Here is a 26132-nt window from a genome sequence, read left to right on the forward strand (position 1 = left end):
TGTCGGGCTGTGTGTCCGTCCCCTGCTGTCGGGCTGTGTGTCCGTCCTATGTTTCTGGCCCACGTTATCAGAGGTAAGTTCTGTCTGACATGAACACCAAATGCGTGTGGCCGGCTGTCTCCTGGGATGTTGGCCTTTCTGGCCCCGCACCGCCAGCCCCTCTGTTCTGGCTTGGCAGCATTTTGACGTGGAGAAGTAGCCGTGTCCTGTGTTCTGGATCACAGATGGGTGGGCCTCATGTCCACTGAGATGGCTGCAGAGTGCGGTGCCCCTGGCGCCTGGGATGACACTGCTGTCCCTGCTGTTCTCTGTCCACCTTGCACATGTGGAAACTGGGTCCCAGCCCCGTGCACCGTGGAACACAGAGACCCGGCCCTAGGAGGCCCTGCCCCACGGAGGGCTCCGGGGGCAGGAAGACGGGGCAGGAGGCCCTCGTGCTCAGGTGCGCGTCTCCCCGCAGCTGGTCATCCTGGCCGTGGAGAGCGTCACCCTGGCCCTGATGGAGATCAAGGTCTGTGACGGCCAGGAGCACCGTGTGGCCATCTCCGTGCGGGAGGATGAGGCCACCCTGGAGGTCGACGGCACCAAGGGCCGGAGCGAAGTGAGTGGGGCACGTCTGCGGGAGCTCCTGGCCACGCTGGCGACGCACCTGCAGGGCTCTGTGCTCACCTTCGCGGGCGGACTGCCAGGTAGGGCTCCCGCGGCGATGCCCTCAGGGTGGGACGTCCGCGGCTCTGACCGGCAGGCTGCTCGCCCCCCGTGGAGCCTGGGCATTCCCTGTAGGCCGGGCTTCGTGGCTGGCCTGGTGCTGCCCTAGTGCCCTTCGTGCCTGCCCAGCAGTCCGGGCTTGAGGCTGAGACCACACCTGCCAGGGACAGGCCTCGGCCCAAAGCTGCCGCCCCTGCATTCCCCAAGAGCTCCCCCAGGCGTGCTTCAGGCAGAGGCTCCGCTGAGCCGGTGGGGCAGGGCTGGCCACCAGGGCCCGTGCCAGAGTCTGGGTGCCCTGGTCCCGATGTTCACCTCTGAGGCCAGAGTCCCCTCCAGCCTCCGTGCTGCCCAGGAAGGGGCAGCAGACCGCTGCCTCCCACAGACGGGGACTCGTGTCTGACTGCGGGAGGGGAGCTGGCCAGTGGCCGGGAGTGATCAGGGCAGAGCGGCCGAAAGGGTCCTGGGGCAGCTGCTGTGTGAGCCTTCCCGACGCCACGGCCCCAGGGCTCAGTCCAGGTCTGCCCTTGCCGCCCGGACGCCTGCCTTGGCCAGCACACACACGCTCCTTTTAGTTTTCATAGACAAACCTTCGAAGAAGGGGGGCTGGGGTGTGGGGAGCCCTGCAGCGTGAACGACTCCTCTGGGCCAAGAAGGAGATCAGGGCGATTTACTGATCTAACTATCCGAGTGCACTTCCTGGGGGCAGGCAGGTGTCCCTGCAGGCCCGCAGCTGAGCTGCTGCTGGTCTGGGCACACAGGGACCCATGCCCCTGAGGAGAAAGGCTGGGCACTGATGGGGCCCTCGGTGCCCGGGAGCGCGGTGCCGGGGGACCTGCAGGACGGGGAGCCCGGTCTCCAGACGGACGGCCGCTCGCTTGTGAGACAGTGTTGTTCTCTCCCCACTGGCCCAGATGTGCCCGTGACCGCAGCGCCAGTCACGGCCTTTTACCACGGCTGCATGACACTGGAGGTCAACCGGAAGGTGCTGGACCTGGACGAGGCCGTCTACAAGCACAGCGACATCACGTCCCACTCCTGCCCCCACGTCGAGCAGGCCACCCCCTAGGCCGGCAGGAGGAGGGACGGCCGGTCCCCCGCCCCCAGCGAGAGCAGCTGTGGACGTTGTGCCCCCCGCGGGCCGAGGTTCCTCTGAGACTGTTCTGTGCCTGTAACATACGTGTGCGTGGCTGAGGAGCTGATGTCAGCTGCGCGAGGCCCCGGCCCCGGCCCCAGCAGAGACCGGGGCTGCACACGCCGGAGCGGACCCAGGAAAATAATCCTGTTATTCTATTACCGATGCTTCTTTCTGGCCTGAAAGTATGGAAAAATAAAATATTTAGAGAACCCTTTTTAACTGTGCTGCGGGCTCTGCTCCTTGCTCGTTCGTGCCCAGCGGCGGGTCGGCCCCCCTCCAGCCCCTCCCCAGCTCCCGGCTCCGGGCGCTGCTGCCCTGCTCTCTGTGCCATGGACACAACTCCGATGGAGACGAGGGCCCTGTCACCCCTCCTGACACAGGGCAGGTTCGCACCTGTCTGCCTTCTCCCTACACAAACCCATTCCCCTCTCGGTCTCCCATTTTCTCTCCTCAGAGCAGCTCTAATGGCTGGAGCTGCTGGAATCTGGTTACGCGGGTACACCTGCCGCTTTGCGAGGTGGGGGGTGCAGGCGCCGTTCTGACCCCAAGAGGACACAAAAGGAAAATGCACTGGGGCCCCAGGGCCACCAGCACACACAGGTCGCAGAGGCCCGGGGGTGGGTTGGCGGGGAGGCCAGTGTTGAGGTCGGAGCTCCGGCAGGGCAGGTCTGTCTGCCTGATGTGACAGTCACGGGATGGCCGGTGGTCACCGTCAGGGCGGCGACGGTCACGGGATGGCCGGCGGTCACCGTCACGGTCATGCATAACGCACCAGACAAGTTTCTGGCACCCCCTGGAGACCGCGCTTGATGACCGGAAAGCTCCTCCAAAACAGGTGTTCTTAGATTCCAAACCTCGAATTTCCTGAGGCTGTGGGGCAGGTCTGGGTTGCCCCAAGGAGGGCGGCAAAGCATCCCCCAGCCCTGTCCTTTCTCAGTACAGAGTGACCTGTGAAAGCAGCATCAGCCAAGCACGGAGCAGCGTGGATTTTGGTGCCTGACAGCATACCGTGAGTCCAGAAGTCACGTACTGACCTGTAGACAAGCAGGTGCAGAAGGAAGGACAGAGCCCGAGGAGCCCACCCACAGCTATGGGGCAAGAAGCAGAGTGAGCCGGGCAGCACAGAGGAGGAGAGACCCCCTTCAGGTTTCTAGAAAGCAGCCTGTGGCTTCAAGGACGTGGGCCCCAAATGTGCCCCGGTGGGAGCAGATGGGTACCCCTCCTCAGCCATGGCTGGCCCACCCTTGAAGGGGTCTCTAGGATTCTGGAGGGGCCGCCCACCACAGACCCCCACCAGGAGGGACCCCTCCCTGGCCTGTTCATCATGGGGATGACGGCTGCAGGTGGCAGATGCCGGGGCATGGAAACAGGAAGGCCCAACAGGCTCTCACGGGCCTGGCCATTAAGGCCGACCCAGGGTCCCTGGCACATTCACCAGGCCCTCAGCACTCCCTGGCCTGCCCACGGACACCACCATTGCCTGCCCAGCTGTGTCCTTTCTACCGTCTTCCGAGATGTGTGGCAGCATCTGGATGGAAGTTCTATTGACTTGGGCCTTGAGAGAACTAGTCTAAGAGGTTCTTCAGGTGGTTTTCTAGGCTGGTGCAGGAGAAGCAGGGCACGCAGTGAAGCCATGTCCCCGGAGAGCACAAGCTGGGCTGTCCCTGGGCAGCTCTGACCGATTACGTCCTCATGAGCCGTCCATCTCCAGCCAAGGTCCTAGGGGAAGGGCCTTCTCCTACAGCACTGTGGGCTTCCATGCTCTCAGTCTGCAGCCAGCGTGGATGCATGTAACTGCTTATAGCATAAGGGGACCCCTAAACCCGGGCCCCCTCTGCTGGCTCCCAGGCAGCTGGGACTCGGGGCTGCAGGACACAGCCTCATTGTCCATCAGGGCAGTGAAACCTCAGTTCCTGGGACCTTTGATGTTGACCAGGAGGACCACGGCCTGGACGCTGTCTGCTCAATAAGTAGGAAGCCTCACCCCAACGCAGACCACCTCCAGCACCCCTAAGCACAGCTCTGAGAAGTGTGGGAGGCAAGGCCAGCCTGTAGCCCCTAGGAGAACACCAGGCCACCCCCCAGCTGGCCTCAGGAACATCAGGAACCCAAAGCAGCTTTAGGGCCTGATCCGTTTCTCAGCGTGTTGCCGCACCATTCCCCGTGGTGTTATCTGCTTTCCCTCACTGTGGAGGCAGCTCTGGAATGTTCTTGTGGAATGTTCCCCTGGCCAGCCCCAGTCTCTCGAGAAGGCCAGGACAGCCAGAGCAGAGAGCGCACACGCTGAGCTCCGGGACCCCATGGGCACATGCAGCCATGGCTTAGGGGCCTTCTGACTATCCCAAGCCATCCTCTGTGAAGGGAGCTGGGCACAAATCCGTTTCCTGCTGTGGTTTCCTTAGATATCCGCTGGGCACCAGGGTACCTCCAGCTACGGCCAAGTAAAAGCTCATACCCTGTAAGGGCTGAATACAGCCGTACGGTCCCCACGGCTGCCAGGCAGGTTGGCACCCTCACCACTGTCCAACCGGGGGTGCTGGCAGCCGAGGGGTCAGAGACAGACGAAGCTCCATCATCTGACTGTGCACTCCGCCAGAGGCCCTGGAGGAGCCTGATTCAGTCTGGTGGAGGAGGACAGTAGTGACAGACAGGAGTGACTTTGTGCTACGGGGACGGCACGGGGAATAGAACACGCTGTGTACCGAGCTATGGTCTAATTTGCTTTTGGCTTTTCAAGAGAAGAGCTGCAATAATTTTGTTTGTTTGTTGTTTTGGGGTTTTGTTTTTAGGATGCTGTTGATCGTCAATGTGTGTCTTATGAAAAGGGTTCTTCCGGGTCATTGGGTAGCACCCTGCCATCCAGGAACTAGTTCCCACTGTACCCATGCCCCAGCCCCCACAGCACTCATGACAATCAAAAATGTCTCCAGACATTGCCAAATGTCCCCCAGGTGCAAAACCAGCCCTGTTGAATGCCACTGTATTAAAGATAAAGGAAATCTGACCTCACCTCCCATGACACAAGGTAGAATATCTAATTAAATCTTAAAAATAATCTATAAAGCCCCAGACAAGCATGTGAGACTACGCCCCAAGGGCCTGTGGCTCCACCCCCCCTTGTTAGCAAAGCTCACTGGCACACAGCCACCCCGTTGACGTACGATCGTCGACAGCTGGATGGGTCCACATGTCGGAGCTGAGCAGTCACACACATTAACACACATTAACTGGTGCTGTAAGCCAACAATATTTACCTTCTGACCCTTTATGTACAGACTCCACTATCCCCTGTGACAGAAGAAAGTCTTAGCATGACCTAAGGTAGAGAACGATTTCTTAAAAGAACCCAAAACGCTCTAACAGTAAAGGAGAGATTCAAATACTGAGCGACGTTAAAGTCAAGAACAGAGCTAGAAGACTGACAATATCCGACTTCAAGGCCTACTGCAAAGTTGCCACGATCGGTCCAGGCTGCTCTTGCTGAACAAATAGACCCGTGACACAAACAGCCCCACAGGAGACCACACAAAGGCAGTCACCGGTGTTGGACAAAGGAGCAGAGGCAGCACAACGGAGCGGAGACTGTCTCTTCAGCAGATGGTGCTGAAGCAAGTGGACCTCCACATGCTGAGAAGTGAATCCTGCCACACAACTCACCCCTTCACAAATAACCCCAAACAGGTCACATATCTAAAGGGAAAGGGGAAAACTACTGCATGCTGAGATTGGGCGCGGCGGTGACGCGGCAGACACGATCCCAGAGGCATCATCTGCGAAGGACGGACAAGCTGGACTTCAGCAAGGCTAAAACGTCTGCTGCACAGAAGACAACGTCGAAAGGAGGAGACAAGCCTCAGACGGGGAGAAAGTATTTGCAAAAACACGTCTGACAAGGGACTGGTACCCAAAATATACAAAGAGCTCTTGAAACTCAACAAGAAAATAAGCAACCCAAATAAAAATGGGCAAAAGACCTGAACAGACAACATCCCCAAAGCAGGGGCCCAGCTGGCTAGTAAGCACCTGAGTGGGGTTCCTCCGCACTGTCCCCACAGAATGACAAACGAACGTGACAGTGAGACACAGCTGCCCTCCTACCAGAGTGGCCATGGTCTGGGTCACACGCAGCGCCGAGTGCTGGCCAGCTGGCGGCCAGGGCCCTCATGCCACAAGCAGTGCAGGACAGCGTGGCCGCCTGGAAGGCTGTCTGCCAAACCCATTCCTACCATCCAATCCAGCAACCACACTCTCCGGTACTGACCCGAAGGAAGTGAGAACATGTCACACAAACCCTGCGCTGGGCAGAGCAGGGAGGGCGGCCTCGTCCCGGCCGCTCTTGTCTTCACCTCTCTGCCAGTCACACGACCTTGTGCCTCGCTCTACGTGTTCTTTCTGCGTGTGTATTAATTTTCATCATTAAATCACCTTAAGACTCGAAGAAAGGAAATACATTTCTAACTGTTGCCACCTATGAAGCCCCTAGTTGCATAAGGGCCTTGCCTCCTGGACATTTTCTTCTTCCTGTAGGTCAGACGACATTTCCCCTAAAGTTCCTAGGGCTTCTCTGCTCAGCGAGGGGTCCGGCTTCACGGTGATGACTGTCTTCTTGTCCCCCGGACGCGTGCTGGTGACTGTCTTCTTGTCCCCCGGATGCGTGCTGGTGACTGTCTTCTTGTCCCCTGGAGGCGTGCTGGTGACTGTCTTCTTGTCCCCTGGATGTGTGCTGTACTCCTGGTTCGTCCTGCCCTCTTTCAATTGAGGCTCAAGTCACATACCATAAAATTCGCCCTTTAACAATGTACAACTCAGTGGGTTTTATACATTAACAAGGCTGTGCAACCATCACTACCATCCCTCTCTGGAACATTTCCTTCCCACCAACAGGGAGCCCCGCACCCATGAGCAGCCCCCGGTCCGGGTCCACTGAGTGGAACCACAGTCAGTGGTCGGGAAAGAGGTGGGGTAGCTCAGCCAAGGATGGGGGTCAGGGAGAGGCCCCACTGAGACCCACTCATCATGGTGCCCATCAGAGCTGCCAGGCCAGGACCCTTGACGCACCTACCCTCAGGCACAGACTGGCCAGTGACTATCACTGTAAAGGCAAAGGCTTTGGCAGAGACTTTTTTCCCTCAGAGAATGGTACCCACAACACACTGCAGGCCTGGCATGAGCAGGCACCACGTGCCAGGGATGGGGGAGCTGCCCTGGGGACTGGGGGTCAGCGTGGGCCTGTGCAGTGTGTAGGGTGTGGAGAGCTGTCCTGGGGACTGCAAGGGGCCGGAGCCGTCACCAGGCGGGAGTTGAATTGTTGGCATTCTTTGTGGCTGGGACAGGGGATAAGGACATTCTTGTGGCCAAGAGCAGAATTTTTGGCCTGGGAGTCTAATATTTTTATCAGTTCTGGGCTCCCAGGGCAGATAGAAGTGCCTTTGGGTGACGTTGGTGTGAACAATCTTGGGAAACACGGACACTGCTGTGTGCCTCTGACCCTGGGGTGGGTGCCGAGGTCAAAGCTATTCCTGTGTCTTGGCATCTGGCTGCCTTCGGCGATCGGTGGCGCGGTTCCCAGCACCGGCCGCACTGCTGTCAGCGGCTCTCCATCAGGCTGGGCCCTGTGAGAGGCAGCCCCGAGCCTGGGAGGAAGCAGGTTGCTCCCTGCAGGCCAGCGTGGGTCTGGGGCGCAGCCTGGAGGCACCAGAGCTGGCCCCTCTTCCTCATCCAGACCCCACGGGACAGCAAGCTCAGGGAAGGGATCCGGCCCCTGGTTTGGCGGGACCACCGGCCTCAGCCACACTGTGCTGGTTCCTTAGCTCCAGGCCCATGAGGGAGTTGTAGGGGCCCCCAACGCAGGAGCCACACACGGAGGTGCCCCGGGACCCTCACCCCAGCGCGGCCTCCTCAGAGGCCTCCGCGCCCCTGGTTCGCAGCCCTGTGTGACAGGAGGGCTTTCCTCCGGAGGACAAATGTGTCGTTGCTTCCCGGCTGCAAACCCGGAGTCTGCGGAGAGGAAGCCATGCGCAGGCCCGGGCTGGGCGGCCGGACCGTCTGGACTCAGAGTGTAAATTCAGCTCAACACCGCCCCCCCCACCCCCGGGACTGAAGGCATCTGCTAGACCGGAGGCCAGGCTGGTGGCTTCCTCGTCTGTGACAAAGGGCCTTCCTGAGGTCCGTTAGCCGGAGCCGCGAGCCTCCTGTGTCCTGTATTCCAGCGACGGCCCCAACAGGGGAACCCGCGCTTACCCTCTTCAGAGAAAGCATTTGAGGTGCCCAGAAAACTGTGAGGCCTTCCAGCACCCGAGAGCGGGGCCTGTTGGACCTGCCTTCGCGCCAGCAGAGGGAGCAGGAGACTGTCTGCTTGCCGTGTCTTCTTTATTTCGCCCCTCCCCTCCTCTCCACGCCCTCTCCTCTCCCCTCCCCGCCCCTCCCCACCGCACCTTATCTCTACCCCCAGCCATCATCCAGGACTAGTTTAGGACTCTGGCCTGTCACTCAGGACTGATCACTGCCCAGGTGGGTGCCCACCGGGGGCTCCAGGTGTGCCTGGGTCAGTGGCAGTGGGTCTGCAGGAGGCCGAGCTGCCCCTCAGGCTCTAGCTGAAGCCTCAGAAGCCACCCACCTGCAGCAGAGAGACGGGGTGTAGAGATCTGCCCTGCGGCGGGTGGGGGGGCGCCCTATGGAGCTCCCTGCGTAACGGACCGGCAGCCTCTAGAACAATCCATGAGAGATGGCCGCTGGCAGCCTTGGATAGGACGCGTGCAGCCTCAGGTAGCAAGTGTTCTTGCAGGTGTGACGGCAGGTTGGGAAGGAGGCAGACCTCAGGGAACGCACGCCCCTCATGAGCAGCATCTGATGTCTGAGCCAAAGCGTCATTTCATCCCCAGCAAGTAGCCACCGAGAGAGGGCCCTGAGCGGGGCTGCGCTTCCTGGGGTCACAGGTGTAAGTATGTACACATACAGCACCTCTCCTTAAAACATGACCCTTGCAGGGGGCACACGGGGCCATATTCCCCTTGCAGAATAGTAACAACAGGCTCACGAGGGACATGGTGAGAGAGTGACTTTTGTTCACTAAGTGACGACAGACCGAGGGGCTCCGGCCGGGAGCGCTGGATCTGTTCGGTGTCTGGCGTCCACTCTGGGCGGGGCAGCTGAGCAGAGGTGCTGCCTGGGGCCTTGGACCCCTGGGCTCTGTCCCACCGCTGGTCTTGGCCTCTCTGCCCACATATGTGCCCAGGAGGGAAAGAAGGCGCAGACCTCAGAACGTTCCCCTGACGTCTCTGGGAGATTGGCCACAGAAGCAGGGTTTGCAGAGGCTGCTTTGTTTTTTAAGAAACCGAAACTAAGTTAATTTTCCATCCACCCCCATGTGTCAGGGAGTGGAGGCGGAGGCTTCACCCCGGGGAGGAAGAGGGCTGGCACACAGAGAGGTGGGGCATTGGGAGGCGGCGCGTCCTCGGACACAGGGGGGTCCCTGGGAGTCGAGGCGGGGAAGCGGCCGCAGCGCTGCAAGGGACAGACAGTCTGGGTCAGTGGAGGGTCCAACCCTGCGCAGTCTGTGCAAGCACGACAGCACCCCAGAGAGAGCCCTCCTGGGGCCCGGGCTCCCCTGCACCAGGGCCACCCACTTGACCCAGACTCCTCGATCAGACCGCACCAGCAGGGCCGGAGCAGGGCCCACTCCACACACCTGCGGCACGTGTGGCACCTGCCGAGACACCCACCCTCGGAAACCTGGATTCTCGGTGTGTGCCTGCTGTGCACGAGTCCGGCCCCAAAGTGCAGACATGTCCGAGGAAGAGGCCACCCAGAGCATCGGGGGGTGGGGGGTCCTCTGGGTTCCCCCAGCATTTCATAGTTTCAGGAAAAATTAAGACAGCATTTTCAATACAGCTCAGTGGCTAGTCTCATGTGTCCACTCGGACAGGCCTTTGTGCCCAGAAGCTCTAACACTAGCCTGGGTGTTGATATGAAGGTGTTTTCTAGATGCGACTGACACGCACACCAGCCCCGTCCCTAAAGGTCTTGAGAAGAAAAGACCGAGTGCCCGGGAAAGGGGCTCAGCCTCGAGACCGACTGGGCCCTCAAGAGCCGTTCTTCCTGGGTCTGCAGCCCCGTGTGTGCTGCCTGGAGGCTCCAGGCTCCGTCGGTCCTCCTGTCTGTCTCTGTCTCTCTGCCTCTGTCTCTCTCTGCCTTTTTGTCTCTGCCTCTGTCTCTGTCTCTCTCTCTATCTCTCTCCATCTCTCTGTCTCTGTCTCTTTCCATCTCTCTTCCTCTGTCTCTCTGTCTCTGTCTCTGTCTCTCTCTCTATCTCTGTCTCTCTCTCTCCATCTCTGTGTTTCTGTCTCTCTTTATGTCTCAGTCTCTCTCTCTATCTCTGTCTCTTTCTCCATCTCTCTGTCTCTGTTTCTGTCTCTATCTCTGTCTCTCTGACCGTCTCTCTGTCTCTTTCTGTCTCTCTGTCTCTGTATCTGTCTCTCTCCATCTCTCTATCTCTCTCTGTCTCTGTGTCTCTGTCTCTGTGTCTCTGTCTCTGTCTCTGTGTCTCTGTGCCTCATCTCTGTCTCTCTCTGTCTCTGTCTCTGTCTCTCTCTGTGTCTCTGTCTCTGTGTCTCTCTCTCTCTCTGTGTCTCGTCTCTGTCTCTCTGTCTCTGTGTCTCAGTCTCTGTGCGGCCGTCTCTGCATCGTGGCACGTGCGCACACGTCCCGTGGGATCTGTTTCGCTGGGAGACACTGACACACGCAGACTCGAGTAAAAGTGATTCTGAGAAGGAAAATGCGGGTTTTGGCGTGGATTTTAAATCAACCAATTTCCAGTCTTTCTCCACCTGCCAACACTTGTAGAACTCCTTCCCCGCACGTTCGGACGATTAAAAACGCCTACTTAAACGCGGTATCCAAGCGCGCGAAGGTCCCTCCAGGAGGTGCGCGGTGTCTGGGGGCTCCGGGCTCCTGCCGGCACCGCGGTCCCTTCGCTCTGCCCCTGCCAGGCGTCCGGGGCCCTGAGAGGCCGGCGCGTCCCTCCTGGGTGCCGGGGACCCTCCCCACGGAGCAGGTGGGGGGCCTCAGCGCTCTCAAGGGGGAACTTCCTCACAAGCCGCGGCTGAACCCGAGGGCCCGGCCACGTGGAGCCATCGGCGCGGGCTTCGGGGTCCGATGGCCGGGGCTCTGCCCACCTGTTTCTCCCTTCTGACCTTGGGGGACAAACCAGACCTCCAGAGAACATCGTCTCGGGTCCGCAGGGAGCTCCCGTCGCCGCGCGTGTCCGCCGGATCTCCCCCGGAAGTCAGAGGCTGAGAGGCCACGGAGTGAACCACCGCAGACCACGGCACGAAGCCCCACGAGCTGCAGGTTAAACCACCGCAGGCCGCGAGGAAAACTGCCGTGAATCGCGAGGGAAACCTCTGGTGACCAGGCTTCCCCGGGACAGCGCTGCTCCCACAGGTGGCCCCGCAGGGAAAGGACATGAGACTCCGCTCGCTCTTGGGCTGCAGCCGGACTTCCGCTTCCGTCCGTTCACGCCCGTCAGGACGCTGAGCACCCCTGCGTGTCCTAACCGGGCGGCCACTGGGAGCAGGGAAGCCGGGTCCCTTTTGAGGACTGTCTTTCAGAACGGCTCAAACGGCCCCCGCCTGCCATCCGCTCTCCGGGGGTAATTTACTGCCAGTGACAGCACTTCGAACCCCCCTTCCCGCTCTGTTGGTCATGGAAGCGCAGCCCCAGTTCCACGTCTCTCCCAGGAGACACAGGGAGCCCCCCCAGTCATCACGATCCAACGGTCCGTGCGTCGATAATGCTGTTCCTGCACACGCTGGTCAGAGCAGCGGAGGAGGCACGGGGAGGAAAGCCCAGGCCTGCCCTGGGGGGCAAAGAGGGGGCATCTGTGTTTGGACAAGCCAGAGGCCCCAGCAGTGGCCGAGGATGGAATGGGGCGGACCCGCTGGCCAGCACCAGGGCTGACACGCAGGCCACCACCATGCCGGGCCGACAGGGATCACATCTCCCGAGGAGACGCACTGTTATCCCAGACATCCGCCCGAGGCCCCGGGCTCAGGACCCAGACTCCGAAGAGCCCCCAGCAGCGCCCACCTCCGAGGACCGGTGGGTGCCCAGGACGAGTCAAGGCCGGCCCTTGGGGTGCACCCAGTCCGCACAGCCAAGCTGGTGCGAGGCGTCAGATGGGATCAGGCGCCCTGACGGGATGCGGGGCCCAGCCCCGGGGGACATGCCTCCCCCCACCCAGAGTGGATGAGTGAGTGACCACTGGGCCGATCCGGCCGGCACTTGGCTCCACGTGTCTGCACCAGGGTCTGTCCCCATAGGCGGCCCACGAGCTACAGAGGCAGGCTCCCTGCAGCGCTGGGTCTCAGTCTGGTCTCTGCAAACTGAAGGGATGAGAAGCACAGCACGGCCCTTAGGACGCAGGCCATGGGCAAGGGATGTCATCCTCCCCGTGGTGGGGACGGAGAGGGATGCCTGGAGGCAGACATGGTGCTGCTCTAGGGAAGGCTGCTGAGTGCAGCTGCCAGGCTGGCGGGGAGGCTGTGCCCAGGGACGTGGGATGTGCCCGCCCTTGGGGCTGAGCGGTGCGGGGGATCGCTCCTCCCGTGTCACGGAGGTGGACAAGACACTCTCGAGCCAGGCCTCACCCGCTTGGGGACTGGCTGCTCAAAGGGGCCTCACACCCATGGACCCCATGGGACCAGGAGCCAGTGCCCACGCAAGGGCCTGGTCCATGCTTCCCGGAAAGGGGGAGGCCTCCCTTGGCACAGCCCCACGGAGACGCTGGGTAGACAGACATCAGTGTCGGGTCCCCTCCAGGAACTGGAGGCCCTGCCCACACCAGGGAGCTCAGCCACGAGCCTCATTTTCCAGGCGAGAGGAGACAGCACCGGGCCAGGAAGCCTGAGCACACTCAGCTCACACCCAGCTGCCCTCCCCTGGCCGACTGCGGGCGACAGCCTTCCCCGGCCGGGAAGGCTGACTGTGCCCCGTGTCCTGGGCTCCCGAGTGCCTCCCGCACCTGTTCCCAGCCCCTCGTGCTGCTGTACTGGGGAGGCCCTTCTGCACCTCACGGACGCGCCAAGGCACCAGCCAGGTTGGTGTGTGGCTCCCCCAGGCCCTAGACGGAGCTGTGCTGACACAGAGAAGCTGAAGCCAGGACTGGAGGCCAGCGGCACTCCAGGAGCGAGGTCTCAGCCCCACCAAACAGCCCACAAGGGTCCCCAGGACCGTGTGTCCTACTGCGTTGGCCCTATGAGGTGGCCGCTGCTGTGGGCAAGGTGTGGCTGAGGGCAAGCTCTGCGGTTTCCCCGGAAGAGCAGCTCACAGGCCCCAGGCTCCTGGCCAGGCCTCCGAGGCGAACTTCCGCGGGACCCAGACCGGGGTCAGAAAAGGCTCCAGGTCTGGACAACACCACACACCAGGGCCACACGCAGCAAAGGAGGCCTGAAATGTGGAGGGGTCTGGAGATGTCTGCCATGCTTCCCTCCATCCTCCCCAAGCCCCTTGCTCTGCTACCCTGTAACCAAACGGGGAGGGGAAGCCATGGGGCCCCTCTTCCCTCCCCCTGAGCCCCCCATTCGTGTCCCATCTGACCAGGGCTGTTGTGGGCAACCGCCGCCCATGATGGGAGTGTCCCAACTTCCCCCGGGCGACGCTGGGCCTACCTGGAGAGGCAGAGGGTAGGACGAGCAGGTGGGGAGGGCCGCAGGCGCCCGGCAGAAGCCCACGTAGGCCAGGATCTGCTGGGCAGGGTTGTAGAGGGTCTGAGGTGGAGCAGACGGGCCGTAAGCCAGCTGGGACAGGGGGACCTGCCACAGAACGGACATGTGTCAGCCCAGCCACCCTGGGCTCCAAGCCAACGGCCTGCAGAGCCCTGTCCCCCCGCCACCCTCCTCTGACGCCTACAAGGGAGAAGTCACTCTCGAGCCAGAACTAAAGCCCTCAGAGCAGGGCTTATTGTTGCTTTTTATATTCTGTTTGTCTCAGGGACCTGCCGACACGCCAGGCTGGGCCAGGATCTCTTTGGCGTTTTATGTGTCAGTTAGCGTCCCACTCTGGATGTCGACTCAGGTCATGATCTCAGAGTGGTGGGATGAGCCCCGCATCAGGCTGCGCGCTCAGTGAGGAGTCTGCTTGGGATTCTCTCCCTCTGCCCCTCTCCACGTGCACACTCTCGCCCCCACAAAAATAATAAATCTGAAAACCCCTGCGGCAGAGACCATAGCCCCGCGCTGGGCCTCCCGGTTGCAGGGATTTCTGGAAAAGGGCAAAGAACTCCAAAGCCTTTCCAGGACCTGCTCCTGTGAGCTCGCCAGGTGACTCCACCTCTCCAAAGGAAAACGGGACTTGGGCCACCCACCTGTCGCCCCAAGAGGGGCTGCGGGATGGAGCCCTCCCCAGAGGGGGGCTCCAGACTGGAGGGGCCTCCCTCTCTCCGAGGACAGACCTGGATTCCCCCAAGGACACCACAGGGCAGACCCTGCCGCATCGGGGAGGGGCCTCGGCGACAGAGAGGGAGGGTCTGAAAACGCGTGGCTGCCCACTGGAGGGAAGGGGAGACGGGGTCCTGAGGAGTGGGGGAGCGGGGGACCAGCAGAGGGGGAGGCAACGCGGGAAGCCGCGAGCACACCCACGTCTGCCTGCACGGGCATGTCCTCGGAAGAAGGAGCTCTGCCAACCCACCTGTCACCTCCTGGCCCCCTGCCCTGGGCGGCCTCTGGGCACTCCGAGGGGCAACCAAGGGTGCTGGGAGAGAGGACGGGGAGCTGAGGGGGAGGCCCACAGCAACCCTGCCACGGTCACGGTCGCACCCTGGTGAGCATCTCCTGTGGGCGCGGGGCTGAGCTCCCCGCCATCCTGGGGGACTGGAGCCAGGTTCACGGAGGGCCATGAGGGGCACCTCGAGACATGAGACCTGGTGTGTGGGGGAGCCACCCGGCCGGAGGGAACAGCTACATCCCGTGGCCTGGGGGCCTTACCGCCGGGCCCGACTCTGTGCTTGTGCCATTTTGGGGTTTGGAGGGATGAGCAGGCTTGGGGTCTCCCACAAAGGAGCAAAACATGTCACCTTGGGCAGCTCCGCTCTGCTGGGGACCCCGGGAGCCCCATCTGGCTCAGGCCTCTCTCCCTGCACCTGCCCATCCGGCACCGGGTCACCAGTGTGAGGACTCGCAGGCCGCATTTCTCTGCGTATCTTCCTCACGCGGACTGGGTTAAACGAGGCTTTCCTGCCCCGGGGACCCTCCCGCAGCCCCGAGTCTCACCCCTGCCCCCCTGCGCCCAGGCCAAGCGTCTGGCGGTCTAAGGAAGTGGCTTTGTTCCTAAAGATGATCTTTAAATTAAAAAATCCATTAGATGTACAAGATACTCAGTAGGTGTGAACGGTTAGGAATCACTTTCCTTCTCTCTGAAGACCTGAGAACTTTGGGTCTGAGAGAGGAAACCGTCCAGCGTGGGGCTGCGACCGGCCCTGTGGCCTTTGCCGACTTTACCGGGTAGAACGCTCCGGTAATTTCACCACGGACTCGGCCCCTGAAAATGGCCATGACCGAAACCCCAGAGCACTCGGGAGGCACCGGCTGCAGATGCTCGTGCAAGGGGCCTGTGGGGGCTGGAGTGTGCGCTCACATTCGCCTCCCCAACTTGAGTGGGTGCCAGGCGCTCTCTGGAGTCCGCGACCGGCTTCAGGAAGGGGCTGCGCATGCTGCTCTCAGGGGGAAGGCAGCTGCTGCCCCGTGCAGAGAAAAGCAGGGCAGGGTGTTGCCCGCGGGGAGGCTCGGCGGGGAGGCTCGGTCGTGCCCAGCCCTAAAGCCCCATCCACCTGGGCAAGTACAGACCTAATTCTGGGCAAGTACAGACCTAAGCCCTGGATACGAGGCAGGAGGCTCGGGGCTCCCTGTGCAGGGGGTAGGGGGGAACTGACTAGGGCAGGTCCGATGGCCCCTCCGTCTCACGTGGTTTGGTGCAGCCCACACCTCAGATGACCCGCTCCTCTGAACGGCTGGAAGACTCGCCCTGGGGCTAACACCAGCCTCTGTTTTCCCATGTGTAGGTGGAGACAAGGAGGCGCACCCTGCCCAGCTCAGCGGACATGGCCTCGAGCCCCGAGCTGTCCAGAGCGCCAGCGCCGGGGCCCGACTCACCATGTCCTTGAAGGCCCCCAGGACAGCTGCCGTGAGGACACCCAGAAGCGCGCCCAGCACGTTCAGCACCGAGGAGGCCCAGAGCAGCCGGTACAGGTGCAGCACGTCCCGGCAGGAGCGCACGCCCACGAACTCGTAGTAGACGGGAGGGTGCTCTGTGCTGCCCAAGGAGAAGGAAGTGTCACCCACGCCAGCAAGGAGGGGACAGGCCAGCTGGGCGGGGCACAGTGTGCCACGGCATGAGCTCCAAATCCGGCAAGCTGAGCTCTCGGCCATGAAGACCCCACAGGCCGGGCTGTAGTGGGGGGACCACATCCCGGGAACCAACCCAGATGCTTCCTGGGGCTGTGGGGGCAAGGCTGTCCCCTAGGGCGTCCAGAAATCCCTCCGGGGAAAGATCCCAGGCCTCTGAGCAGGAAGGAGCAGCCAAGCACACTCCCCAAACCCAGACCCAGGCAGAGGGGTGATGACCGGGTCTCCTCAGGGCGCCAGGTCTCGTGGCTGAGCCATGAACACAGGAGGGCTGTTTGTCCCAGCACTGGCCTGCGGGGCTCCGTGCCTGGGGGTCATGGTGGGGAGGCCGGCAACCGTGCCCCACGCCAGTGCTGCTTCTCCCAATAGAGCTTGGGAATGGGATGGGACTCTCATTTGGGGGAAGGGGGGTCCTGCTTAAAGCCGTGGGGTTTTCAACCATTCTGGGGGGGTCCCCAAGAAGCAATCCCTGAGGTCCCCACTGGTTGGAATGTAGGCCTACCAGCTGTGAACCCTAACCAGTGCCCAGGGCCTGTCCCGGGGAGGCCCCCACAGTGCAGGGAGGTCGCCGGCAGCCTGGCAGGCTCTCCCAGCTCCTGTCAGAGCAGCGTGCCCTCCGCTGCCCACAGAGGACAGGAAGGGAAGCATCTAGAGCCGGCCAGAGGGCCGTGTTCTTGCCAGCCAGCCCAGCCTCAAGGGAAGGGAGCCTCGGCTGCAGCCACCCAGCCAGGCCCTAGCCAACTCGGGAGGGATCCCCGAGAAACTCCGGGGCCCTGGCTCCCACAGAGCCACGACCAGGGGACAGGAGGCCACAGCCCTCCCTGCACCCCACACAACCTTGCGAGCCTCCGTTTCTCATCTGTGAGATGGAATCAACTCCCCTTCCTCTCAGAGGAGGTGGTGGACTGCAGGGCCGGGGCCGGGGGTGGGGGCCGGGGGCTGGGGGCAGGGACACCGCCCCTCACCTCTGGCACCTGTAGAGCTCACAGCAGTAGCACGAGCCACTCTTCACCTTCAGGGGGCACGAGCCGCTCGAGGAGTGACAGGTGACCTACAGGCAGAGAGAGAGACCTTGTCAGGCACCCACCTTCCCCCACCCTAGAGTGGGTAGGGCTGCCGCCCTGGGAGCCAGGACCCGGCCACGGCACCCGGGTCAGTCAGGCAGCCCCGCTTCCTGAGCCTTGTCTCCGGACCTCCCCATCCCCGCACCCATTCCAGGTGTGGTGGTTTGGGGGGCGTGGCAGGCCCCTCATGCTGGAAGAGTTCGAGGACCCTGCTAGGCCAAGCTGGGCGGTCCAGGCAGCCATCGTTTGGTGGACAGTGATTGGGGTCAGACGAGGTCGTGAGGACAGAGAGCAGAGCTGCACCCAGCCCGCTGGTGGGCTGTGGGACCGCTGTGTCACCGGAGGCAGCCGGCAGCCACAGGGCCACAAGGTGCAATGTGTTCCACAGGTCAGGAAGCATGTTAGAGGCAAAGCCTTCTGATTCTGATGGGGGCACAGAGAGCCTGTGGGGTCCGGATTTGCAGAGTGAGGCCACCCACGCCGGCATGCCCCACGTACCTCCGTCTGGTAGGCGTCGTGCACGTACCCCACCTCGCTGGCAAAGAACTCGCATCTTCCTGCGGTGAGGGGCCTGGGCTCCTAGGGACCAAGACACACGCGTGGAATACAGTCGCGTCCCCCATCAGGAGGGGCCGGGGTGAAGTCAGACCCATCGGCCCCAGGGTTCGGAGCCTCAAGGAGGGACACCAAAGCCCGCTGGGCTCGGCCGGGAGGGGGATGTGGGGCAGGACACACTGGGCCTCCTCCCAGAGCAGCCGGGCCAGCGTGCAGGGGGTGGGAAAAAGAAGGACCCCAGAGAGCACCTGCCTGCAGGCTACCGTGTCCCTCCTCCCTCCCCCTGCACAACAAAACAGTGCTATACTGGGAAGGGAGAGAAAAGGACTCATTAATTCATGGACCGGCCAACCCTCCCCCATCACCCAGTCTTCCCTCCCTCCCTCCACCCTCCCTCACTCCCTCCACCATCCCCGCCTGGCCGTCCACCAACCACCACACATACATCCACCACCTCCGGCCCTGTTCCGTGTTCCCTCCACTAGTCTGTGCCCAGCCTTCACGGAGAATCAGAGCATCACAGTGGCAGACAAGGAAGGCACCCGGGTTAGACACAGTGCCCGTCCCCGGGGACACAGCAGGGCCAAGGGTTGGCCGTCACTTTGATTCTCCATGGCTCCCATTTCCCAACGCGATCCTGGCCGGGCCCTAAGCAGAGCACAGGAAACCACCTGTGACCGCACCTGCCAGACCATCCGGGCAGAGCTGAGCCGGAGCCCACCTTCCTGTGGCACACGGCCCGCAGCCCGTGAGGACGGATGGAGGACGGCCAACAGGGCTGTGCAGGGCCGGGCGCTGGGAGGCTGTGCTGCCGCCGTGTGCAGGTTCCCTGAGGCCCCGTGGTGACCGCCCTGAGCCCTCGCCGCCTGCCTGCTGATTCCGCTCTGCCTCTCCCTCCGGGGCCTTGTTCCAGAAGCTCCAGTCTGTGTCCCACCTGGTCACTGGCGGAACCCATGCTGCTGACATCAAGGTTCTCGTCCCGCTGCACTGGTGCCCTTCCTCACGCCCATAACCACGTGGAGACACCCCTTCTGACTGGGCGTCGCGCCACCCTGTCCCGCGCGGAGGCTAGCCCCGTGGGAGCGCCCACCGCCCCATCTGGGACGTCTCGCCACTGCGTCTACATCGGCCTGATGGCCGCCGTAACACGTGACACAGAGGGGTCGGCCTGAACCACGGACACCCGTCCCGGCAGCCCAAGCAGCGGCCTGAGACAGGGTGCCGGCCTCTTCCTGCCTTTCCTCACACGGCAGACAGCGGGCTCTGGTCTCTCTCTGTCCAGACGTGATCCGACCACAGCGGCCTCCGTCCTCGTGACCCATCTGACCCTGACCACTTCCCAGGGGCTGGCCTGCCTCCTGATGCCACCGCAGGGCAGAGTGGCCACCACACACGCGTTCTGGGGACATGGACATTCTGCCAGCTGGGCGCCCTCTGCCATGAGAGACAAAGAATTGGTGTAAGACTGACTTTTCAGTAAATCCTCTCCTGACACAGAAGCACTGGTGACTGGTTTCATTTTCTGTCTGACCCTCAGTGTCCAATCAGGATGAAATACTTCTTAATAGTCTGAATTAAATAAAACAGGCATTAGTCTCACCTGACCCACAACCTGGATTTCCGATGACCCTGGAGATGGTGTCTCTCGGGAGCTAACTCCCGTCTCTGCCGGGGGTGGAGAGAGCTCAGAGTCCCAGTCAGCCCCGGTCTAGGGGCAGAAAGACCATCAACGTGGTCTTGATTTCTTAACCGTTCCACATGAATGAACATCAAGACACCACACTTACTAATATCGGACTCTAAGTCCCTAAAACTCGGATCAAAAGTCTATGTGTCTCCTGCAGGGGTTGGCCCCAGAGGCCTCGGGCCATGTCCCACCCACCGTCTGAGTTTGTAAATAAAGTTTTCTTGACACAGAGCCATGCTCATTTGTCACATATGGTCTGTGGCCGTTTTTGTGCTGCAACGGGGGGACTAAGTAGCTGTGGCAAGACCAGGTGGCCACAGGCCCAGCGTGCTGACCCTGACCCTTTCCAGAGAGGCCGGCTGCTCCTGGCCCGTTGCGCGTGTGGAGGGCAGCTGTGAATGGGGAGCTGTGGCCACCAGGAGGAAGAGGGCACTGTGCCGCCCACCGTCTGTGCAGAGTGGTCAGTCCCAACCACAAAGCTGCTCTCTTGGCCACAAGTCCACCCCGACCCCATTACTCCCGTGTCTCTCGTGATAAACCAGAACCACGAGTCCCACAGCCCAGAGGATCCGCCTGAAGGCCCCGCGGGGTAGAAATCAGGCTTTCTGACCATCTCCTGCCGGGAACGACCTTCTGAGTCCCGGGGGCTAGTGCTCTGCATCGCCAGCCGCCCAGCCAGCTGGGAAGGAGGGAGCCTGGAGTGATCGCGGGTGACCGTCACGCTTCGCCTGCAAGGACAGACCCCATCCACAGATCCTGCTTGTCTGAGAAAGGAAACAGGCGCGGAGGGAGGGCATGCCTTCCCTTGTGGCTCCTGCAGCGCGGGACGGAGGGCCCCCCCCCCCACTTCAGAACAAGTGGCTTTGAAGGAAATTTCTCTCCGATGTGCTGAGCAGGAGGCGAGCTGGGCAAACACCCACTGACAGGGCAAACCTCGAAGCCAGGGGTCCCAAGGCTGCCTGCCCGACCCAAGCCCTTCGGTGTCTGCTCAGAAGCCAGAGTGAGCGCAGCCAGCGGCCGGGAGAGGGGAGCCGGAGCTGAGGCCGGGAGCCGCAGACACAGGACTGAAGCCTTGAGGCCGGACTGGCCGGGGAGGGGAGCCAGTGCCTGGCGAACCCTGGCACAGCCCTTGAGGCCCCGCCATGCTGTCCCCGTCCCGAGGCTTTGTCAGGCCCAGAGGGGCCAGGGCGCAGGAAGGGGCGTCCAGCCTGCAGGCCCGGTGGTCCAGAGGCCGGGATGAGCCCTGCCTGAGCCCTGCCAGCTGGGGTGCCCCTGGGCCTCGGCTCCGTGTCTGGCTCCACACCCTGCATCCTGGGGCCTGTGCTCCCGCAGCCTGGTGGCCCACATTTTGTCCCCCGGTTGTTGGCATCTTAAAATCATGATTTTGGGAAGTGCTAACAGCCGGTGACAAGTTTGTGGGAAAGAGCCTTTGGTCGGTTGATTCTATCGTCTGTTGGACAGTCACCCTGGCCCCCGAGTGAACACGCCAAACCCCGCGGCTTCGGACCCACGTCTGTGACACACACCGCCCCCTCCCCCCCCCGCCGATGCACACGCCCCGCATGGGGCAGATGGGCCTGCCCTGAGGACACCGGCCACCTGCAGCCAGAGGACAGCCAAAACCAAGCCAAGGACGGGAGGAGAGTGCAAGGACGCGCGTGCGGGCCGGTGCGGCGGGACCCCTCGGCGTCTGAGGGGGCCTGAGTTCTGGAGGCAGCAGAACCCAGGGGCTGGGCCCACAGAGCCTCCAGCACTCGCTGCGAACCCCTGATCAGGGAGAGGGAAGCCATGCACTTGGTCCTAGCATTTTAAACCTTTTGTTCGGAAATAACTGCAAACTTACGGAAACGTGGAAAGAGTAGGCAAACTCGATCAGCCTCAGATTAACACCAGGTGCCCTTTTTAAAGACCTAAGAAGCATCCAAGTTTATGCAGGACGTGTTAGAGCCTTGGGGACGTGCTGACGGCTTTGCCTTCTCAGGGCAGAAATGGGGCGCCAGGCCCTGCTCCCCCACTGATTCCGCCCCCGGAGGCTGGGCCTCCGGCTGGGAACCCAGAGCCACCGTGCCCTCTCCTGGAACTCCCTTCCGGACAACAAGGGGAGGTGTGTCAGGCCCCGCGCCCGACCCCGTCCACGCTCCCCAAGCCCCTACCTCTCCCTGTCACGTGCCAGGCGGGACCCGGGGCCCAGCGAAGAGACCCTGTCACCACGTCTCGGGAGAACCCTGCTGTTGCCGGCTCCGTCGGGCTCGGGAAGCTCTCTGACCAGACTCCCTGCAGGTCGCCAAAGTCCACATCTCATTTCAACGTCAAGAACAGGGTTTCCCTCACTCAACAGACCCTAAACGGCCCGCGTGAGTCCAGGCCACCACACCCCAGGGAAGGAGCGTCACCCCACTGTAAGCAGGAAACCGGCCCAAGCTTGCACTCTGCCTGGGTTCCCCGGACGGAGAAGCCCGACCGCTCCCCTTGAACTTCCCTGGACTCCCGGACTCCCCGGCCGCGGGCCCTCGCACGGGCTCCAGGCGACAGTCTGCGGCTTGCCGGCCGCCCGGAGGTGTGCGGGCTCCGACCCAAGACCTTCCCCTTCCCGAGTCCAGGCCGCCTCTTCCGACGGCGCTGTGCCGAGGCAGGAAGGCTGAAGGCCCGTGGGTCCTCGCCGCGGGAAAACTGTCCCAGGGATCGGACGCCCTCGGGTGTCCTGTCAACTAAGGACGAGTGGGAGACGAAGAATGTCCCCAGCGCTTGACCTCCGGTGGGGACGTGCCACCCGTCCCCAGCGTCAGCGCCTGAAGAGCCTCTTCCTCAGGAAGGGGAGAGTCCTGCGAGGTGGTGGGTTCAGGAGAACCAGCAGGTCCCACCGCCGGAGCACGGCTCAGACGACTCACTCCCAAACTTCTGCTTTCTTCGCCTTTATTTGTAAGCCCTGCCTCAGCGCCTCCATGCCGGGTACAGACGTGCTCGAAGGCGCCGTGTAGGGCGGTGACAACGCTTCCACGTCATCACTCAGGCCGGTGACTCAAGTCACTGCTTGGACATCTCACTGCCGTGGGGCTTCACCTCCTTTCGCCCGTGGGACCCTGGGCCTGTCCCCACCGGGGCTGAGTGTGGGTCTCCTTCTGCCAGCAGCTTGGGACACATGGAGAGGTGACGGCCTCTAGGGATTGCCTGTCCTTCCTGGCACGGCGGGAGCCCCCAAACCACAGGGGGATCATCCTGCTTTCTTCTCAAAATATGTCAAGTGTGTGTTTTTAGAGGAAAAGAGCACTTAGAACCCTTCCGCATATAGGCTCTGAGGCCTCGAGCATGGCGGTGTCCGGCTCAGTGGGCAGAGAGGCCCCGCGGAGCCGCACAGGCCTACAGACCAGATTGCTGGGCTCTGGTGGGAAGGGTGGCCTCTGCCCCCCCAGACTCTGCTCAAAGCCCCCTCAGAAGAGCCTGCCTGCCCTCGCCCCACGAGGGACACTGTTCTCTGCTGCATCAGCTGTGCCCTCGGAGCCTGAGTGGAACAGACGCCCCCACCCCGCGCCCCTGACGCACAAGGCAAAAGCACCGCTCACCCTCTTTGCAACAGGATGACGCTCCGAACAACCTCGTTAGTCTGGGAGACGCTTCCCTGGAAGAGAGGGACCAGCTGGCCCCAGTGTGCGGCCAGGCGGTCACCGCTCCCCACTCTGCCCACGGCGGACGCCCCGCGTGAGGCATGCAGGCTCCTCGACATTCCTAAGCTCTCTGACTGGCTCGTTCCTGAGCGGACGGGCGGGGGCCTGAGGGACTTAACTTCTGAGAAGCTGTTTTCTGTGCGCCGGGAACTGCCTGGACTCGGTTTGGTGGGGAAGGTGAAGCGTCAGCTGACCTTGACGGCTGTGCTCACGACCTGCACTGACTGGCGGGTCGCGCTCCACCTCTGCTGGGAGAGGAATGGGCCTGTGTGGCAGACGCGCGGCCCGGAGTTGCCCGGTGCTGTTCCCACCGGCCAGCCCCTCTGGTCCCCCACCCGGCTTTAGGCGGGGCCTCGAGGGGTCGCACACGCATCCCGTCCACTGACCTCCGGGTCAGTCTGCTAACGCTGCCCCCCACGCACACCCGTCCTCACAGCGGCATCCTGGGGGCACACGGCTGGGGGTTCTCCTCCTGAGAAGGACTCGGAATAAGCACCCCAGCGGCATGGTCTGAGCCCCGACACGCAGGCCCTTCCCCACCTCGGTGCCCGGCTCGGGGAGACCCGGCTTGGGGAGACCCGCCAAGTGCTGGGGCCGCTGACGTCAGCCACAGACTTGGGGTGGGAATCAGATCCGGATTACGCGAGGAAAGTGCCCAGAACCATGACAGCAAACACCGGCCGGGCCTCGCAGCTCAAGTGATCTCCCCAGGAGCAGACACTGAGAAGCAGAAGTCTGGGACAAAGTAGACAGAAACACCTAAAGCTGTCAGTGTAAGCACCCAGCAAACGGGAACGCAGAGGGACAACTCTGGGGCTGCGGCCGGGTTCTGGCCTCACCCCTTCCAGACGCCAGCAGCACACCCCGGGCCTGGGGCCACGTGTGAGCCCTGCAGGCACCCAGCCACGTCCGCAGGCCTGGGCTCTCCTGGGAGGCCCTTCCCCTGCCTGCACCTGTTGGCAGAGGCACAAGCCACAGGGCGCTGAAGCGGAGGATGGGCGCCCTCCCCACCCCCAGGGGCCTTGCTCAGCCAGGGGACCCCAGGCAACACCCCACTCTCCATCCATGCAGCCCGCTGCCATGGAGATCGCCTAAGCTGGGGGTTAGTGGGCACCACACATCGGCTCCTCACACTCTGGCAGCTGGAAGTCCAAGGTCAGGGGCCGTCCGATCTGGGGTTCAGGGACAGCAGGGCTCACCCACGAGGAGGAGGAAGTCCCTTCACAAAGGCCCCACCCCATGACCTCCTAAAGGCTGTGCCCCCACTGTCGCCTGGGGGCCAGGTTTCCACATGAGGATTTGTGAGGACAGAGTCCTCCGTGGGGGCACAATCCCAACGCCGTGGCCGAGAGGGGTGCTCACTGGTGAGCTCGGAGCCCGGGGGAGCAGGAACGCGATGTCTGTCTGCTCCCCACCCAGCGATCCTCAGGCTGTAGGTGTCTGTCACGGGGCCTCAGGGAGTGGCTGGCAGCTTGCTGTCCTTTAGCAGACACGACACTGGGAGGTCGCCACGGCTCGCCTGGTGGACAGCAGGGGCCAAGCCACACCAGCCCGCCAGCTCCCCTGTCCAGCAGCCAAGGTCAAAGCAGTCGCACGGGACCGGCCTCTTGTTTCAGAAGAAATGTGGGCCAAGGACAGGTCGGTTTGAAACAAGAGCCGTTTCCGGACATTACAGCAAATCTCTCGTAAACAGGCCGGAAGGTCTCAGAAGGATCCTACCTAACCTGACAACCGCTGGCCGTGTGCCTTCGCCAGGTCGCCCGGGCTGACTCTCACGGCTCTAACACTGTCACGCTCATCGTCCTCACGGCTCTGACTTCTCTTTCCCTTGGAACCTGATCGTCTCAACAACTGTGAGAGCCACAGTTCCACAGCGAGCGCCCGGGCTTCTCTGCCGTAAGGGACACTACGGACACTTCAGCTTGGGCCTCCCGCTGTGACAGGAAGCGGAGGGAAAGGGTCTCACAGCCACCGCACCGGCGACAAAACACTGCCACGATCTCTCGAGACACAGAGACCTACGTGCTCGGGCAGAGGCGTCAGAGCTGTGAGCGCGGAGCGTCACGCGGGAGCTGAAATGGGGATGAGATGCCGACGCGTGTCAGTGCGCGTGTGCGTGCACGTGTGTGCAGCGTGTGTCCGTATGCACGCGTGTGTCAGTGTGGACACACATGCACGTGAGCATGTGTGTGCGTGAGTGTGTGCTCGTGTGTGCTTGAATGTACGCCCGCACAGTATTACATGAGTGTGCCGGTGTGTGCGTGTGCGTGCACGGTGTGCACACAGATGAGTGTGTGCCTGTGTCTGTGAGTGTGTGCACGTGTGCATGCCTGTGAGCACGTGTACGAGCCCGCATGCGTGGGAAACACACAAGGTCGTGATGCACTGTGTGTGCCCGTGAGTCGTGTGCGTGTGACTGTGTGCCTGTGTGTGCACATGAGTGTGCTGCAGCCTGGGCTCGTGCACACTCGTGTGTGTGTGCACATGTGCTGCGTCCGCTTTGCAGGGAATGAGGAAAAGCCACAGAAGCAGAGATGGCCTTCGGCAAACCAGTGGACGGAGGAGCCGAAAGGTCCGTGGGCTGAGATCCGCAGGTGACACTGTGATTCCGTGGACCTTTTTAAGCCCCCAACAGCCATGGAGAATAAAATGGAGGAAAAACTCACTATGTGCCGGGCCGCGAACACGCCGTCCACGATGGCGCAACAGAAGGCCGCCACCACGCCGAAGCTGACAAACACGATGGCCGCGACCAGCTGGGGCAGAGGACAGAGAAGCGGGTGGGCGTCACGTGCTCCCGACAACCAGGCTGCCAGCACAGCACACACTGTCCAAAGCCCCTGCCACCGGCCTTCCGGCCTCTCCCTGCCTGCACCGCCCCGACTCAGCCGACCCGGGGGCTCGGGGCCTCTCTCCCCCACACAC

At 62.2% G+C, this 26132-nt stretch overlaps 2 protein-coding genes across 2 annotated transcripts in view; one reads left to right on the forward strand and one right to left on the reverse strand.

The window, feature by feature from the left end:
• Nucleotides 1-1905, forward strand: part of GAS6 (growth arrest specific 6) — a 29231-nt gene extending 27326 nt beyond the window's left edge. The window contains exons 14-15 of the mRNA XM_032880998.1: nt 461-689; nt 1620-1905. Of these exons, the coding sequence (XP_032736889.1) occupies nt 461-689; nt 1620-1774 (384 nt within the window). The 3' untranslated portion in view covers nt 1775-1905. The remainder of the gene's footprint in view (nt 1-460; nt 690-1619) is intronic.
• Nucleotides 1906-6322: 4417 nt separating this feature from the next.
• Nucleotides 6323-26132, reverse strand: part of TMEM255B (transmembrane protein 255B) — a 48292-nt gene continuing 28482 nt past the window's right edge. Inside the window, exons 4-11 of the mRNA XM_032881103.1 lie at nt 25874-25963; nt 17802-17882; nt 17205-17290; nt 15988-16147; nt 13510-13653; nt 9239-9346; nt 6987-7110; nt 6323-6591 (exon numbers count right to left, since the gene is read on the reverse strand). Coding sequence (XP_032736994.1) covers nt 6323-6591; nt 6987-7110; nt 9239-9346; nt 13510-13653; nt 15988-16147; nt 17205-17290; nt 17802-17882; nt 25874-25963 — 1062 coding nt within the window. The remainder of the gene's footprint in view (nt 6592-6986; nt 7111-9238; nt 9347-13509; nt 13654-15987; nt 16148-17204; nt 17291-17801; nt 17883-25873; nt 25964-26132) is intronic.

Source organism: Lontra canadensis, unplaced genomic scaffold, assembly GCF_010015895.1.
Source record: "Lontra canadensis isolate GAN:19392208 unplaced genomic scaffold, GSC_riverotter_1.0 scaffold73, whole genome shotgun sequence".
Taxonomy (NCBI): domain Eukaryota; kingdom Metazoa; phylum Chordata; class Mammalia; order Carnivora; family Mustelidae; genus Lontra; species Lontra canadensis.